This window comes from Citrus sinensis, chromosome 6, assembly GCF_022201045.2.
Source record: "Citrus sinensis cultivar Valencia sweet orange chromosome 6, DVS_A1.0, whole genome shotgun sequence".
Classification (NCBI taxonomy): domain Eukaryota; kingdom Viridiplantae; phylum Streptophyta; class Magnoliopsida; order Sapindales; family Rutaceae; genus Citrus; species Citrus sinensis.
In genome coordinates this window covers 24,237,583-24,253,250 of record NC_068561.1, presented here as the reverse complement: position 1 = coordinate 24,253,250, position 15,668 = coordinate 24,237,583, and the positions used below count along the sequence as shown (strand labels likewise).

The window sequence follows — 15,668 nt, the reverse complement described above, 5'->3', positions numbered from 1 at the left end:
ATGATATTTCGACAGGAGTGTTTTAAAATATTTTTATAAATATAAAAACTAAATGAGTATTTAAATCAAAATATAAAACCAAACAAACATTTGCCTGAGCCAAAAGCTTCAAGGACAAAGAGTCATTCTCCCTAGTTTACTGCATGGTTGTAATATTGCCAATATAAATCATGCAGCTGAATTATTATGCATGGGATATATGGATAGATACAGAATAAAGGTTGGTGGATTTTAGTACGTACAAGTGTCTTTTGCTGTTGTACCAGTTCCTTGATCAATTATTTTTCTGCCAACAGCAAGTTAGGTGCATGCTGCTGCATGGTAATGGCATTGGGGGTCCACTTCTGTTTCCATCTTTGATTTTTATTTCTCATGTACTTCTCTTTATTATTATTATTTTTTTGGGAGGGGGATGGGTTATATGTCTCATGTGTAAAAGAGAGAGAGAAGCTGAGGCACGGCGTCATGAACTAGTCCGTGATTAAATTATGGGCTTAATGACTGTCATTCATTCATGATTCATTCATTTGTTGTATTGGCATGCACGCATTAACTTTCAATAATTAACCTTTTTCTTGTTAGGACTTCATCGATCGATCAAACTCCATCTCAAACTTCCAATTGAATTCAATTATTCTCTTTCACATGTATAATTAATTACTAGGATGTTTGTATTTAGCAATCTTTAGCTACATCTATTGTTTCATTACCCTCTATGCCACGAACACTACATGAGATTGATATGAGTATGTACGGTAGATTGACACTTTCCCCTATAGTTTTTAAGTTTTACCACTTATTTCCTTATAGTCTCATAATTTTGCATTAAGTCAAAACTCTACCAAAAAAATGGATGTTTTGTGGGTGTGATGAGTTTTTTTCTATGCAAGTTTCGGACTTCAAAAGAATGATAAAATAATAATATAAAAATTGTAAGAGATTAAATGGTAAAAGCCGAAGATTTTACATAATAAAGTAACTAGTAGATTTTAAGAAATAAATTTTATACCTAATTTGACTGAGAAGCTCATCGACCTACTTTCTTAACAAGAAATAAATTATCGAATAATTTGAAACACATGGACTTATTTATTATTTTCATAAATAAGAAGGGTGATGAAATTATACTTTCTCATTAATTAACTCAAAAAGCTAAGATTTTGATAATTACGGAACTAATTAATTAACAATATATGATAAAAAGGTGAAAATGTTGGGATATAAAAATAAAAAAAAAGGAGTTTTGGTTGAACTAAATGTTTGGTTAGATACGTATATATATTGGAGTAATAGGATTAATTAATTAGACTATTTATTTTTTTTCAAAGAAAATCACAATTCGTTTTTGCTTTTGTAACATAAATCAATAATTGTAATCATAGAATCTATTTGTAAATATTTTCTTGGAGCAGTCGTACCAATTCAGATTTTTTTATATATACACAAGAGAAGGTAAAATCGAATTTGGATTCCAATCGATTATTATATAAATTAACTGGATATATGATATTATTTTTCGTATGGTTACTATGTTATTAATTAAATAAAGCTCTATCTTTACCAATCACACCTTATTTGCATTAATTTGTTAAAGAGCAACATTTGTATTGCCAGCATAGTTTAATTAGTATTATCCTCATAACCTGAAATTAAATATCTGGAGACTTTCATGCAAAATCAACTAATTACGGGCACGTGGAATATATATTATTTGCATTATACACTTTGATTCTTGTTAATTAGGTGCCTAGTCGCCCGACCATAGATGAAAGGCCAAGCGCCAACTTATAATTCAACAAACTTGATTGGATGTAAATTAATACATATTCGTATCTTCATAGAAAATTTCTAGGATTAAAATTCTTGGTAATGGTATAATGGGTTAGGTAGTTTGCTTTTGCAATGATAACTTTTAAATTGAATGCTTCTATACAACCATACGAGTAAATTTAAATCTTTCGCTATCTATGTGTAACTCTGAATCACTGAATTAGTGAATAAATTATTTCATTACAATTAGCACTTTTACGTATAGTACTATTAATAAATAGCCTCTTTATACCTAAAAGTACATGAATTTTTATTTTTCTTTTCAGGATTAGGATTGGTTAGAGATTTCTTGTAATCATATTAACTAGCTTCTCTATTTATGAATAATATGAAGGACAATATTAAAAAGAAAATTATAGTTATACTTCATTTAATTTGGGGTTGTGATGAATCAACGCATGCATGGAGCCTTTGGAGATCTGCACAGGAGAAGTTGACTATATTTTTTTTTCTTATATGATTAATTATGATTAGCAAGAGAAAAGTCAATCGACTAAAATTGGATTCTTTGAAAGCAATGTTTGACTTGTAAATTAAGTCAGCAAGTTTGGTGCTTCAAAAAAAAATGTTTGGAGATGATGAAGCATGCTCCCAAGACAAGTTCATCGCCCACTTGTGATTGAACATGTATCCAAATTTTAATTTTTTTTAATAAAATAAACGATATATTTAAGAGGTTTTTGACATTGTTAAACATAATTTATTATACACAAATTTGATTACATAATGTAAGCTTCATTGAAGAGTAAGAGAGACCCTTAAGAAAATATTATCAAAGTCGGGTATTAGTTATCAGGTGTCGATATCTTTTTTTTTTTTTTAATTTAAATTAATGACAATTTGATTGTAGACAATAATGTACGAGTATTAAAGAATGAGATGAAAGTCAAATCTATACCTTAAAATATGTAGGCGTTTGCATGAAAGAAGATAGAACTATAAAATTAGATATATATATATATATATATATATATATATATATATATGCAATTAATATTCACATCATATACTTTTACATCGATCTCTAAATGATTTTTTTTCATGAAATTATTAGATATCGAAAAAATCCAACAATTGTAGTTGGGGAAAACTTTAATACATAGAAGTCCGATATACGTGATACATACTTAAATAAGAAAACTATTTATTTATTCAAAGATGTAAATAAATATATACTTGCCTCCATACTGATCTTGGACGTATGTATTTATGAGATATACGCAGCAGGTTACTGTTCACCTCCTACCTTCCAAAATTTTCGAGCCCACATTATTATTATTATTATTAGTATTATTATTTTGTCTAATTGATAATAATTATTAATGTATTGCGTAGTAGTAGCATCCTAACTTTTTAGGCTCATAAATGTTGCATAGCCAAATATCGATTGTCTTTAGCATTTTCCTCTTCATTAATGCATAAAGGTTCGTGCATCATTCTTTCATCATTTGTTTGAATATTTGTGTACCTTTCTTTCTTCTTCCTCTGCTCATATTTCATATTCGTACTCTGTAAATGTATTTAATTAATATATCTTTTTTTTTTTTTTTTGTGTGTATTGGGGTTACATTTCCTCTGATATATATGTCATATGTGAAGCGTTTTATATTACTTTGGTCACCTTATCTATTTGTATAATTCAATATCTTATTGGAAGTCTAAATATGTTTTCGCACGTACACAATACAGAATAAGACCAAATACAAGTAAGTAAAACTCTTTTTTTTTTTTTTTTTTTGGGGGGGGGCATATATATAGTTAAAGATGATTTTTGAGCGCTGTAATGAATAAATATTGATATATTTCCTCTAAGATTACTTGATTCTGTACAAGTTATATTACACTTTTTAAGTATGAGGTATATCGAATTATGCCATTTTTAAACGAAATTTCTAAAAATTGCTTTTGGAGTACATTTTGGCCCGATACACATCAAAATATTTTTGGCGCCCTATTATTTTTTTTTTCTGAAAAAAAAAATGTAATCAATGTGTGGTAAAAGTTCACAATAAATATGTGAAAATATTTGTTGAGAAAATAGGACAATAAAAACACTTTTTTTGTGAAAATATTTCTGTTTATAATTCATATGATGTAACTAACAAATTAGGGGTACACAAATTAGATGAGCACACACATTGTATGAAACACATGTCACATTTTGCAAACAAGTCATGCATAAAACATACTGATTAAAACTTTAGTTATTAGTCGCCATCAAGTCTTTCTGATTTGGACTAATTAGCTTACATTTGGATTTGCATAATTATTGTAATCACATAATGAAGTAGAGGTGATCACTTGCTATTTATCAAAAATGGAAACAAAAAAAAAAAAAAGGAATAAAAGAAGAAGAATAAGATCATGGGTATCACACTTATCACTATTTGGTTTGTGAAATAATATTTGACTGATACCAAATTTATTAGTGAGGTTTGTTATGTCTTCATCCACTCATTTGAGATGTTCCAAATAAATACATAATTAGTGCATAATTTTGTTTTTTTTAAAGGAAAAGAGTTATAATTTATAATTGAAGGTTTTTTTTTTCTCTTTTGAGATAAAATTAGTATTTATGAAATCTAAGGTGGACTCAACACAAAGATTTTTTTTTTTTTTGGTGTAAAAAGTTGATATAAAAAAATGAATTTGTGATTTCTTTTTTTTTTTTTGGCTGAAAGTGCCAGAAATTCTAAAAATTATTAGAAAAATATGGAGAAATCAACATGATACGACTCACTAAAAAAATCATATGATTTTATTAAAAGCTGAAATGATACGATCTTGACCGTATGAAATTTGAAGACTTTTCTCACATTGAATCAATTAGTCTTAAGGCAGGCCTAGAACTTAATGAAAGGTCCCCATGTTTTATCTAGAAACTATGTACTTGTAATTTTGCCATATGTCCCAAACTTGATTGGTCAATGTGGAGGGTTTTGATGTGCTAAAAAAACCCATCAACTTGAAATCATTGCTCGTTGTGTCCTTAAAACATTTTTCTTGCCATCATTGTCTACACAAACAAGATAAACAGTTAAAAAGCATCAATTCCCATCTATTTCAAATTATATAACAACGTGCAATTTCATTAATTTTAAAATTTTCGCATTCAAACTCATTAAATTTTAGGTTGTCGCTTCTAGATTAACTTGTTAATCAAATTAGTTCATATTAATGAAGGCTCATAAAGTAGCAACACATCTAGAATTTTTGTGGGTTTGGCGAAAAAAAATTACGTAGGAGATTGAACGTATGTGCATACTAAATTTAACTAATCTTGTAGGAAGCAATAGTTAAAATTTAAAAAAGGCAAAGAGTGCGGATGGAGCAAAATTTAAAGTCTTCTTAACTCCCCTTCTGTCTTGCTTAACAGCTTAAGGGCCAATTTTGAGTCTTTTGGTCAAAGTCTCAAAACTCTCTTCACCCGAAAGTGCTTCTCGCAACTTCTTGACACGTGCTTCCTCTCTCTTGAAAAAAGAAAAAAAAATGAAAATTGAAGTTAGCTAGCATAAATATGTACATCACCAAAAACATGAATGAGCTGGAGGGAGATTCCGTGTGTGGGATTCAAGCTGTATTTTTTGAAAAGCACTTTCTCAGTTTCTCTCTTTCTTCCTTTTTTGTAATCCAAAAAATCCTATATATACCCTTGTTTGTTCACTTGTTTTCCTCACACAACTCCTTCACCACTTAACTACCACTACTGCTACTACTCCTTCTACTTCTCAAGCACAAAAACATATCAAGCATGGATTTTACTTTCTTGTTTCTCTTACCATTTGCTTCCATTTGCTTCATCCTCTGCTTTTATTTGTTTCTCAAGTTCATTTCCTCAAACGGAAGAAATTTGCCTCTCCCTCCAGGCACCTTAGGCTGGCCTTATATTGGAGAAACCTTTGAGCTCTATTCTCAAAACCCAAATGTGTTCTTTGCTTCCAAAGTGAAAAGGTTAATATTAAAACCAGTCCTTGTTCATCTTGCTGTTGCATATTGAATAATTCTTGTATGACTGTAACTAAAGTGATCGTGTTCTTGGTTTATAGGTATGGTTCTATCTTCAAGACTCACATATTGGGATGTCCTTGCGTAATGATTTCGAGCCCGGAGGCTGCAAAATTTGTGCTTGTAACAAGAGCTCATCTTTTCAAGCCAACATTTCCAGCTAGCAAAGAAAGGATGTTAGGGAAACAAGCCATATTCTTTCACCAAGGAGACTACCATATCAAGCTCAGGAAGCTTGTTCTTCGCGCTTTCATGCCCGAAGCCAACAAGAACATCATCCCCGATATCGAATGCATAGCTAAAGATTCTCTCCAGTCATGGCAGGGGAGGTTGATCAACACTTACCAAGAAATGAAAATAGTGAGTCCCAAATTTCAAAACAGAACAAAAACAGAGTCCTCTGTTTCATTCCCCTGTTTTCCTCCGTTCTGGGATTTGCAAAAGCTAAATTTATCCTTTTTCTGCTTTTGTGCAGTATACTTTCAATGTTGCACTGCTCTCCATATTTGGAAAAGACGAAGTGCTATACAGAGAAGATCTGAAAAGGTGCTATTACATTCTAGAAAAGGGTTACAATTCAATGCCAATCAATCTTCCAGGAACACTCTTCCACAAATCAATGAAAGCCAGAAAAGAATTGGCTCAAATTGTGGCAAAAATCATCTCAACAAGAAGACAAATGAAGCTTGATCACAATGACTTGCTTGGATCTTTCATGGGTGACAAAGAAGGCCTCACTGATGAGCAGATAGCAGATAACATAATCGGTGTTATTTTCGCTGCCCGTGACACCACCGCAAGCGTGTTGACTTGGATTGTCAAATACCTCGGCGAAAACCCCGGTGTCCTACAAGCTGTCACGGTAAGAAAATTTCAATCCTGGCTCCCTAGAAAAATATCTCAATTTTAATATATTATGTGAAAATAATAGTTTAATAATGGCAAATGGCTAATGGGTGTTTTTTTAATTTTTTGTTGATACTGGTGGCTTTGCAGGAAGAGCAAGAGGCCATAATAAAGAGTAAAGAAAAGAGTGGTGAGGAGGAAGTTCTGAGTTGGGCAGATGCAAAGAAGATGCCAATAACTTCTAGAGTCATTCAGGAGACTCTCAGAGTTGCTTCAATCTTATCTTTTACTTTTAGAGAAGCTGTGGAAGATGTTGAATATGAAGGTCGGTTTCAGTTATCTCAAATTTCTGATAAAAAATTATCACTTACCTATGCCTATGTATTTGTCAGTATGCTGATAATCTTTCCCCATTTTTCTTTTCATCTCTCCAGGGTACCTCATACCAAAAGGGTGGAAAGTTTTGCCTCTTTTCAGAAACATTCATCACAGCCCAGAAATTTTCCCAGACCCTGAAAAATTTGACCCCTCGAGATTTGAGGTAACAAAAATAAAATAAATAAATAAATTATTATTGATTAATAATTTGGTTTTGGTTGTTCAATGTACTGATTCTGTAATGAATCCACAGGTATCTCCAAAGCCAAATACGTTCATGCCATTTGGGAACGGGACGCATTCATGTCCAGGGAATGAGTTAGCCAAGCTAGAAATTTTGGTGCTTCTTCATCATCTGACTACAAAGTACAGGTTGGTAAAATTTGATTTACCAATAGTTTAAAAAGTTTTTTTTTGAGTTTCCATAAATGGGGAATTAGCTTCGAGTACTTTTCTTGCTGACGTGGGCAATTTTGTTTGCAGATGGACAGTGGTGGGCACAAATACTGGAATCCAATATGGCCCTTTTGCCCTTCCTATGAATGGATTGCCCATCAGATTAGCCCAAAAGTCAAAGGACAAGTCCGAAATCACAATTCACAACATGTAACTTTCTAATTGTGGAAAGCCGAAATGATGATGAAGAGATAAAAAGAAAATAAACTAAAGACAGACGACACATCACAAAAGAGAGAAGAAAGTGAGAAGAAGCATAGTTTCTTTGCCAAAAGGTGAGGAGATTTTAAAGATTATTAGCGTACAAAAAGGAAACCTTAATTGTACAGAAGAGCATTCCTATTTCCTAACATTCCAAAAAAAGGAAGCAGATTATTTTCATTATTTTTCCATTTTATTAGGCAAGGGAATTTCAGATGGTATTGGATTCAATATATGTAAGTGGGTTAGTCTTAATCCCCAATTTGGGAGTGCTTTTTTAAGTGTTTATAAATATAAGCCATGAGTTGCCGTAAGGCGAAAAATGAAAATCAAATTCTGATGATCTATTTACCTCGAATTAATTGCTTGTTTTCTTTCTCTCTTTCTATATATATATATGCGTGTGTGTGTGTATGTATGTATGTATATTTATTTATCCTTCCACACCTATTCATATAAAGACTTGACCTCGTCAATTATTCAAGATTACCGTAAAAAATTTTTCCAAGTAAATGAATCGCATGCTTCCCTTTTCTAAACATGCATTGACAAATTCTTTTTTATTGTTTGATGAGATCAAATGCTTACACGTTCGAGGTCAAGGCCATCCAGCAAAATACTGTAAATTTTAATAAGATTTAGACAGGTGTAGTTGCGTGCTTGATAACAATATCAATGATAGTCTTAAGCTTCCGCAATCATTTTAAGCGTTAAAAAGTGGAAAGGTCGGATTGAGGACTACGGGAAATTCAAGAACGTATTAGTTATGTGTAGCTTCAATATTACATGGCCACAAATTTTTTATTACATTTCATAAATGGAAAATTTGTGCAAAACTAATGGTTGCATAATATTGAAGCACAAATTCAACCACAAACTCATACAGCAAGGATCTTAATAATAGTAGTTTAATTCTGATAAAATCATTTGAAAAAGATTTTATGAGTGATGATACGGCCACAAATTCTTGTATAAACTTATCTTGTCCAAATTGATGTGTCATTAATTCATTAGTTGAATGAAAATATAAAATAATAGAAATTATAAATTAACACCACATCAGTTTGTATAAAATAAAATTATACAAAAATTTGTGACTATATCATTACTCAGATTTTATTAATTCTCCAAAACCTTCCAAGATTTACTGGAGCAAAGATTTTGTCAAAATAGTCATTTTAACAAACACAACAGACCAAAACCGCCGCCATGATTGTTGACTTTATATATAATTATATATATATAATTTTTGCCAGATTTTAATTTTTGCAACTTTTGGCAATAGAGAATCAAAAAATAAAATATCTATGCTTATCTCTAATTTATGTTATCAATTAATTAAGTTATCGCTTGAATCATTTTCCCAAAGAAGGACAACAAATTTCTCATTAGAGAACTTTCAAATAACATGAAAATCTCAGTCGAGTTTCTGATTTTGATTCTTGTTTCCTGTAAGGATAACACGTGTTGTTCATTCCACCTTTAGTGTCGATGTTGATAGATTTAGAGATTTCCCTGCAAAACGTGCTTTGATATTTCAATCCATTTCGAACTTATCCAAAATGCATTTTAAATATTAACTTAGCAATTTTTTTTTTCAACTTCATAATCAAACAATATGGAAGCACTATTTATGACGATAATGTTAAGGATGTCACATTTGATGTAACATTTTATTTCTAAATGCCGCATCTTTTTTATTATTAATTTTTATTAACTTTCATGAATTACGATTTCACCCGTCTATGATCAAAATCAATAATTATTTGATGCGAGTTACAAATATATTATTACATTAGTTGATACTCAAATGTCAAATATTAGGATTTTAGTTAGAATTCTTAGCATTACTCAAAGTCTACGCTCTATGGAGTTGTTGGTTTGATTTTATTATTATTTGAAAAAAAAAAAAGTAAAAAAAGAAGATGCATGCATATGGCATACGCTAGCTGTAAATGTGAAGATATTAACAATTGAGGCATTGCCGGTTGAAGAATTTGTTATTCAATAGCATTTCATCATCAGTTGCCGGTGTGTTTCATGAATGTCGCAATTGAAAACGAGAAATTTGTCTCCATGCAGAGATTGATGAACAGATGAATAACTCTTTCAAAATCAGAACGTTCAACGTTTATAACGTTAGGATGATAATGTCAGCATCGAAGATGACTTTCTTTTTTCTAGATTAGCAACTGAAAAAGACTGCTGCTAATCTGGACATTTTGATGCCTTGACTCTGCTTTATTTCTAACTAAAAACCACCGAAAATTAATTCTTTCGCGCTGTTTCCTGTTTGTATTCCCTGGTTTTGTTCTTTTGAAATTTGGAATTTTTTTTCTGCTGTCTCTGTTTGAAAAATAAATTAAATCTCATTCGCACATCTGTTCATGTAGCTCAGCAATGAACTACAAAATAATGATGATGATGATGGTGATGATTTTTTAATATCATTATCATTATTATTATTGGTCAAAGATTTCACCTGCAAGGTGGCACGAATCTATTAACACAAGGTCTTAACATTTTTTTTGTCTTAAACTCTCTTTCATTAACAAAGTCAACTTAGTATGAAATATATAGATGCAATGTCTGACTTGGAATCTTCTAAATGAAATTCAACATGTAAGACCAGAGATCATAGTTTTAGCACTTATTAATCCTATTCCTACCTGTTTGCAGATGATTCGGGTTGTTCCTCAAACCGCGAGTTGAGATATGAGATTATTAAATATGGGAACCTTGGGTTTGTTTGGGTTGCGACGCTTGAGCTCAACTTCGAAAGTCCAGCAGCTTAAACATTTGGCAAATACTCATTCACTTTCATTGGTACTTGATCTCTAGTGATTCCATTCGGTAATGGCAGTGACTTTAAAGCCACGACACTTCACAATACACCCAATTTGGGGTGGGCATAAACCCACGACCCATGAATTTACCCAAATTCAAACTAAATTAAATGATTTGGGTTTGGTAAATTGTGAAAATGAATTAAATGTGGGTTTTATATAAAAAATAATTTTAGCATAGGTCGGGTATAATTTACCTATGGGTCATGGATAAAATCCCAACACTTAAACTTATCAAATAAAATAAATGAAAATAAATAAGTGAAAGTCTGCTGTTAAATTGTTTATGGCGTGGTCAAGTGTCAAAGCTAAAAAAAGAAAGCAACATGTAAAAACAAATTTGAATTAAATAAATGGACTAATTGCTTATCTGAATTCAAAATAGCTACCTTTCAACCCACAACTTCTCCTTTCTAAAACCATGATGCAAAAACTCTCAAATGGTGTCTATTCGTTCGTTGTGCTCAAGTGAAATTACAGAATCTTATTTGTTTTCATTTATTTGTTGTTTTAATTTGTATTACAGGTTCTTGAATTGAGCTAATAAAATTCAAAATCAATTTTAAAAAAACTTTTATTTTTCACTTAATATTTATATATTTATTGGTGAAGGAGCATACTCAGTTAATCGTGGAATCTCTTGATTAAAGTATTGCGGATGGGAATGACTATGACAGATTGCTTTGACACTTGAGTTGGGATGTCTTATCTTATTTTGATTTGTATGGACATTATTAGAGTTTGTGTTGTAACAGGGTTAATACTTAATACTACTATTTTTTTTTTCTTCTTTGAATTTACTTATTGATATCATGTTTGTAGAAGTTTATTATTAGAGTTTGTGTTGTAACAGGGTTAATACTTAATACTACTATTTTTTTTTTCTTCTTTGAATTTACTTATTGATATCATGTTTGTAGAAGTTTATTATTAGAGTTTACGTTCTCATTTCTAGTATTCTTTAATTTAAGGATGAAGTTATTTTAAAATCTATAATTAATAATTTTTATCCACTATATTTTTTTTCATATTTTAATATCAATTTAATAATTAATAATTATTATAATTTTGATATAATTAAATTTCTCAAAAAAAAATTGATAATAAAATTCAAACCAAACCTAAATGGGTTGGTTTAGGTTGGGTTAGACCCAAACTTTTATGATTTGGTTTGGATTAACTCAAAACCCTAGATGCAAGTATAAATGGGAGAGTTGGGGATAAAAATTTGCTTCCAAGTAAATGTAGGCCTGTTGTGCTACAAAAAAATTGAGGAAAAAGCACAACAACTAGAAATACACATTGCATCCCACAAGGACTAAGGATTAAAAGTCACGATACCTCAATTCGAAACAAACAAACCCTCGAAGCGCACTTGTTCCAAGATAAATTTTGGACATTTCTAGAATTCAGGTAAATATGGAAATTTGTGAAATTCTTCAGATCTTCTCTTTAAAGTTTTCTCATAATTATGCTTCCGACTCCAGCCAAATAAAATAAGCAAAGAATAGTTTGACATTGATGTTACTGTGAATTGAAATGAAGTCATAAGAACTTGCTATGTGGTGGGATATTCTTTACTCAAAGAAGTTTTAAGAAAGAAAAGCCACGAGGAATCAACTTTGATTCGTGTATGCAATTACTAGTGGGCGAATTCTGTTTTACTATTCACAGATGAACAATATAAATTCATGAAGAAGAGTAGTTTTGTCATCCCGCAACCAAGAGAGAAACCGGCCTTTTCAATCCAACTCATTGCCAGCTATTTGTGACATGCCGTGCATTTGTATTGGGAAAATTTCTTAATGCTTTCTTTTGGTGAGCTCAACGAAAGTCAAAGTCACTGTATGTTGAGTATGATAAGTGTAATGCAATCACACCATGAAAAGCAGGGCTTAAAGAATTCCATTTGGACCTGTTCTAGTTACCAGAGAGTTCAAGGTTGTAGCAATATTAAAATGGTCAAGTTCACAGCTGTAAAGAGTTATTTCTCTTCCAATCTAATTTGCTATAAGTGGTATCATTGCCAAAAGAGAGACCTTTATATGAAAAAGTGTGATGGCTTCATGCATATGCTACTTAGGAAAAAGAAGCACGTTTAATTGTATAGATAAAAAAGTGATGCTACAGCTGGTATGATAAGAACAATACAAGATCCTCAGCTTCTCATCTTTATAAAATAAACAACAGAGAGTACTTAACCAAACATCATAAAATATTATTTTATAAGACAACCTAAACACTGTTGACAAGTACCCTGCACTAGTGGATTCTGACTCAGAGGGCAGAAAGTACACACTTAACAAAGGGGAAATTTTAATCTTCAACATATATAAGAGGGTGCAACCCACGAGTGTTCTTGTTTGTAACCGCATCATTTAACCCATTAATTCTGGATCATGAAAACCATTATTGTATGTTCCGTAGTATGCTATCCCACTTCTCAACTGTAACTAGCAAGAAAAATGAACACAAAACTGAGATCGTTTCCACTTAAATCAACCTGCAAATATAAGCTCTTCATGCCCACTTTCAATAAAACATTCTTCATTCATTATTATTATTCTTTCAATTCAATGAAAAACAGAAGAAAAATCCACAGCAACAACAAATATCTCACCTTCTCAACAACCTCTGTCATGCCCGAAAAATCTTGCCTTCCTTTCTTAAGTAGTTCAAGACGTGCTTTAAGGAGGCGATTCTGTTCTTCCACCTAATAAATGAAGTGGGAGAAGAATCCATCAAGAAAACAGAAAGCATCACTATGCAGGATCTGAACACAAATGGGCCCACTACTGAAGCCCATTCCATCAAATAGATAACTATCCTTAAAAATCAACTAAAGCATGAATAAAATTGTAGAGAAACATTCTAACTTCAAGGAACCAAAAGTAAGATAGCCACAAGCCAGAATTGACTGGGAATCATCATAAGTGAGTCCTAAATAGATTGGTTTATGAGTTTTCTCTTTCTTGATGGCATAAAATACGGCACTTGCTTGTTTCTCAATGTAAAAGGATAAATTGTGTAAACAAACAGCAGCATGGTAACTATAAGGATCCCATGAATGGTGAAACTATGAATGGTGAAACAAAGGGAAAAATATGATTCGTAAAACCGTAAGAATCTTGATATCGACTACAGTAGTTCAATAAGATGCAATGCACTAATTGGTCCTGAATCAAGAATAAAAGGAGAGATATTGAACTATTGTTTGCTCTTCAGCCAACCCAAGAAAAGCTGATTTCATCACTCGCAGCACTTATTAATAAGCATATGAATGCAAGTTAAACCAACCTTGAAAGGTAGATGATCATTATAATACAATTTTTAAAAGGACAGATTGACGTAATTCTCAACATTACTCACCCTTTCCAGAATACATGTCAAGTAGCAGATCTCATTCTTCTTTGCTGTTGTCAGATCGCATACAACATCCATCACATTTGTCCTGCATGTGAGTGATGCCAATTGAAATATCAGGCATCCAGAAATTGCAGATAGAATGAACTGCAAGTTAATCAAGTAGAAACCCCAAGCCATAGAAACCAGTTCCAGCATAAAGCATTCAGTTGGATATTCTTAGTGCCGTCATAAGGTCATAAGGGAACAGAGAAACCAAAGCTTTCAGTGGTTCTCCATCTATGATTCTTTGTTTTCAATTCCAGTTTTCTAGCTCTTTTATCATTTTCACAGACTATGTTAGCACCATCTCCTAAGGAAGAATTGATAAAAGGTCACTGTACACATAACTGGTCATCACAGAGTGATTACATACTTCTCTGAAAACAAGGGATCCAGATTTTGTTCTTCCACGAATTGCTCTACAGTATCAAGAGCGGCTCCCACCTGCAAAAGTGAATGGAACTTCTATTGGTCATGACTACACAGCAGCAACTACCATGCAATGAGAGAGGCAGAACATTTATCATGCTCTTTCAGAATGCCAACATCCTGCTAAATGAGACAGGATGATCTCACAGTTAGGGGCACCCTGTATGCAAAGAAGGAAAAACAACAGAGAAGCAATAACTTAAGAAACTACCTGTGTTTCAAGGCACAAAGATTCAAATTCATTCTGCAATACGCAAAGAGGCACCATTAGAATTCAAATAATCAGATATTATAATAATCTATCCAATTGGGAATTAGTTTTGCAATTTGTTGATATACTAGATTTGGTCAAACTACCTGATGGTTTAAACTTTCATTTCAATTCCAATAGGTTGAACGGGGAACCCAGGTTAAAAATAAGATGACCCCATTCGTTCCCAAGTAGCTTATATGTTACCATGAATCACACGTAAGTAGATAAAAAATATATGTGTGTGAGTGTGTGTGATAAGTTTGTTATACATTTCTATTTAAAGCATTATCACAGTGTAATAGTTCTCATAAGAACAGGATACATGGAGAGAAAAAAAATTATATGGAAAATTAACACAATCAAACAGAAGTTTAGCAATGTGCTTATTATGTCACACTAGCAACCTACGACTCATTAAAAAAAAAAACCGAACATTCTAATTGCCGCATCTAAAATATCTTTAAAATTAAAAAAAAAAAAAAAAGGCGCAGGAAATATATATACCTCAATGTTTTCATGCAATGAAGTAATGACCTGAAAATTTTCGCACCAAATCATACATCCAAGATATGTATCAGTTTAAAGCTCAAATTTTTAATTCAAAAAAAAAAAAAAACACTACAGTAGTGTGTAAAGAAGATAAGCTTATAGAGAGCAGACCTGGAAAAATAGACGGTGTAGAGAGTTTTGCTCGGAGCTACTAAACCTATCAAATGCTTTACCAAATTCCTTTAAAAAAAAAAAGGTTGAAATGGAAACAAATGAACAAATTGAGCAAAAAAAGAAAAAAACGAAATTTTAGGAAGAAATTGTTCACAAGTGAGGCTTCGAGAAGTTACCTCTTTGGAGCAGGTAGTAAGAAGAGAACGAATGGCCAGCTTAAAGGACTTGTTGAGATCCGATTGCCTCGACCCGATTACAGCACGACCCGATTCCTCCATTAGAACCCCTACGGAAGCGAGGAGGGAGAGTGACGGATACAGAAGAAACAACGGAGCAAAAGCCAATTCCCACTCGCT

General features: G+C 32.0%; 2 protein-coding genes across 5 annotated transcripts; one reads left to right on the top strand and one right to left on the bottom strand.

Moving 5' to 3' along the window:
- Positions 1 to 5,504: 5,504 nt before the first annotated feature.
- On the top strand, positions 5,505 to 7,935 carry CYP707A1 (abscisic acid 8'-hydroxylase 1-like). Its single transcript, NM_001288947.1, is given in 7 exon segments — positions 5,505 to 5,781; positions 5,877 to 6,195; positions 6,311 to 6,697; positions 6,832 to 7,006; positions 7,116 to 7,222; positions 7,313 to 7,431; positions 7,543 to 7,935. Coding segments are annotated over 7 exon segments (1,434 nt in total). The 5' UTR covers positions 5,505 to 5,581; the 3' UTR covers positions 7,670 to 7,935.
- Positions 7,936 to 12,641: 4,706 nt separating this feature from the next.
- LOC102612581 (uncharacterized) lies at positions 12,642 to 15,668 on the bottom strand. 4 transcript variants are annotated; one of them, XM_006482284.4, is made up of 8 exons: positions 15,489 to 15,664; positions 15,310 to 15,378; positions 15,154 to 15,183; positions 14,608 to 14,640; positions 14,341 to 14,411; positions 13,932 to 14,013; positions 13,183 to 13,275; positions 12,642 to 13,015 (listed from the first exon to the last, which is right to left on the bottom strand). In XM_006482284.4, exons 1-8 carry the CDS (start codon positions 15,588 to 15,590, stop codon positions 12,941 to 12,943), a joined length of 555 nt encoding a protein of 184 aa, XP_006482347.1. In that variant the 5' UTR covers positions 15,591 to 15,664; the 3' UTR covers positions 12,642 to 12,940. The 4 variants fall into 4 exon arrangements, with proteins under 4 accessions (XP_006482347.1, XP_052299662.1, XP_052299663.1 ...); XM_052443702.1 differs by having other exon boundaries at positions 12,642 to 13,009; positions 15,489 to 15,662; XM_052443703.1 differs by lacking the exons at positions 14,608 to 14,640; positions 15,154 to 15,183 and having other exon boundaries at positions 15,489 to 15,668.

Bases quoted from the DNA above. Each gene is read 5' to 3' on its own strand.
- LOC102612581 (XM_006482284.4), bottom strand. From the start codon at position 15,590: ATGGAGGAATCGGGTCGTGCTGTAATCGGGTCGAGGCAATCGGATCTC. The intron at 15,379-15,488 runs GTAACTTCTCGA...TTTTTTTTAAAG, and splicing joins TTACTACCTGCTCCAAAGAG to GAATTTGGTAAAGCATTTGA. The intron at 14,641-15,153 runs GTATATATATTT...TGCGTATTGCAG, and splicing joins CATTGCATGAAAACATTGAG to AATGAATTTGAATCTTTGTG.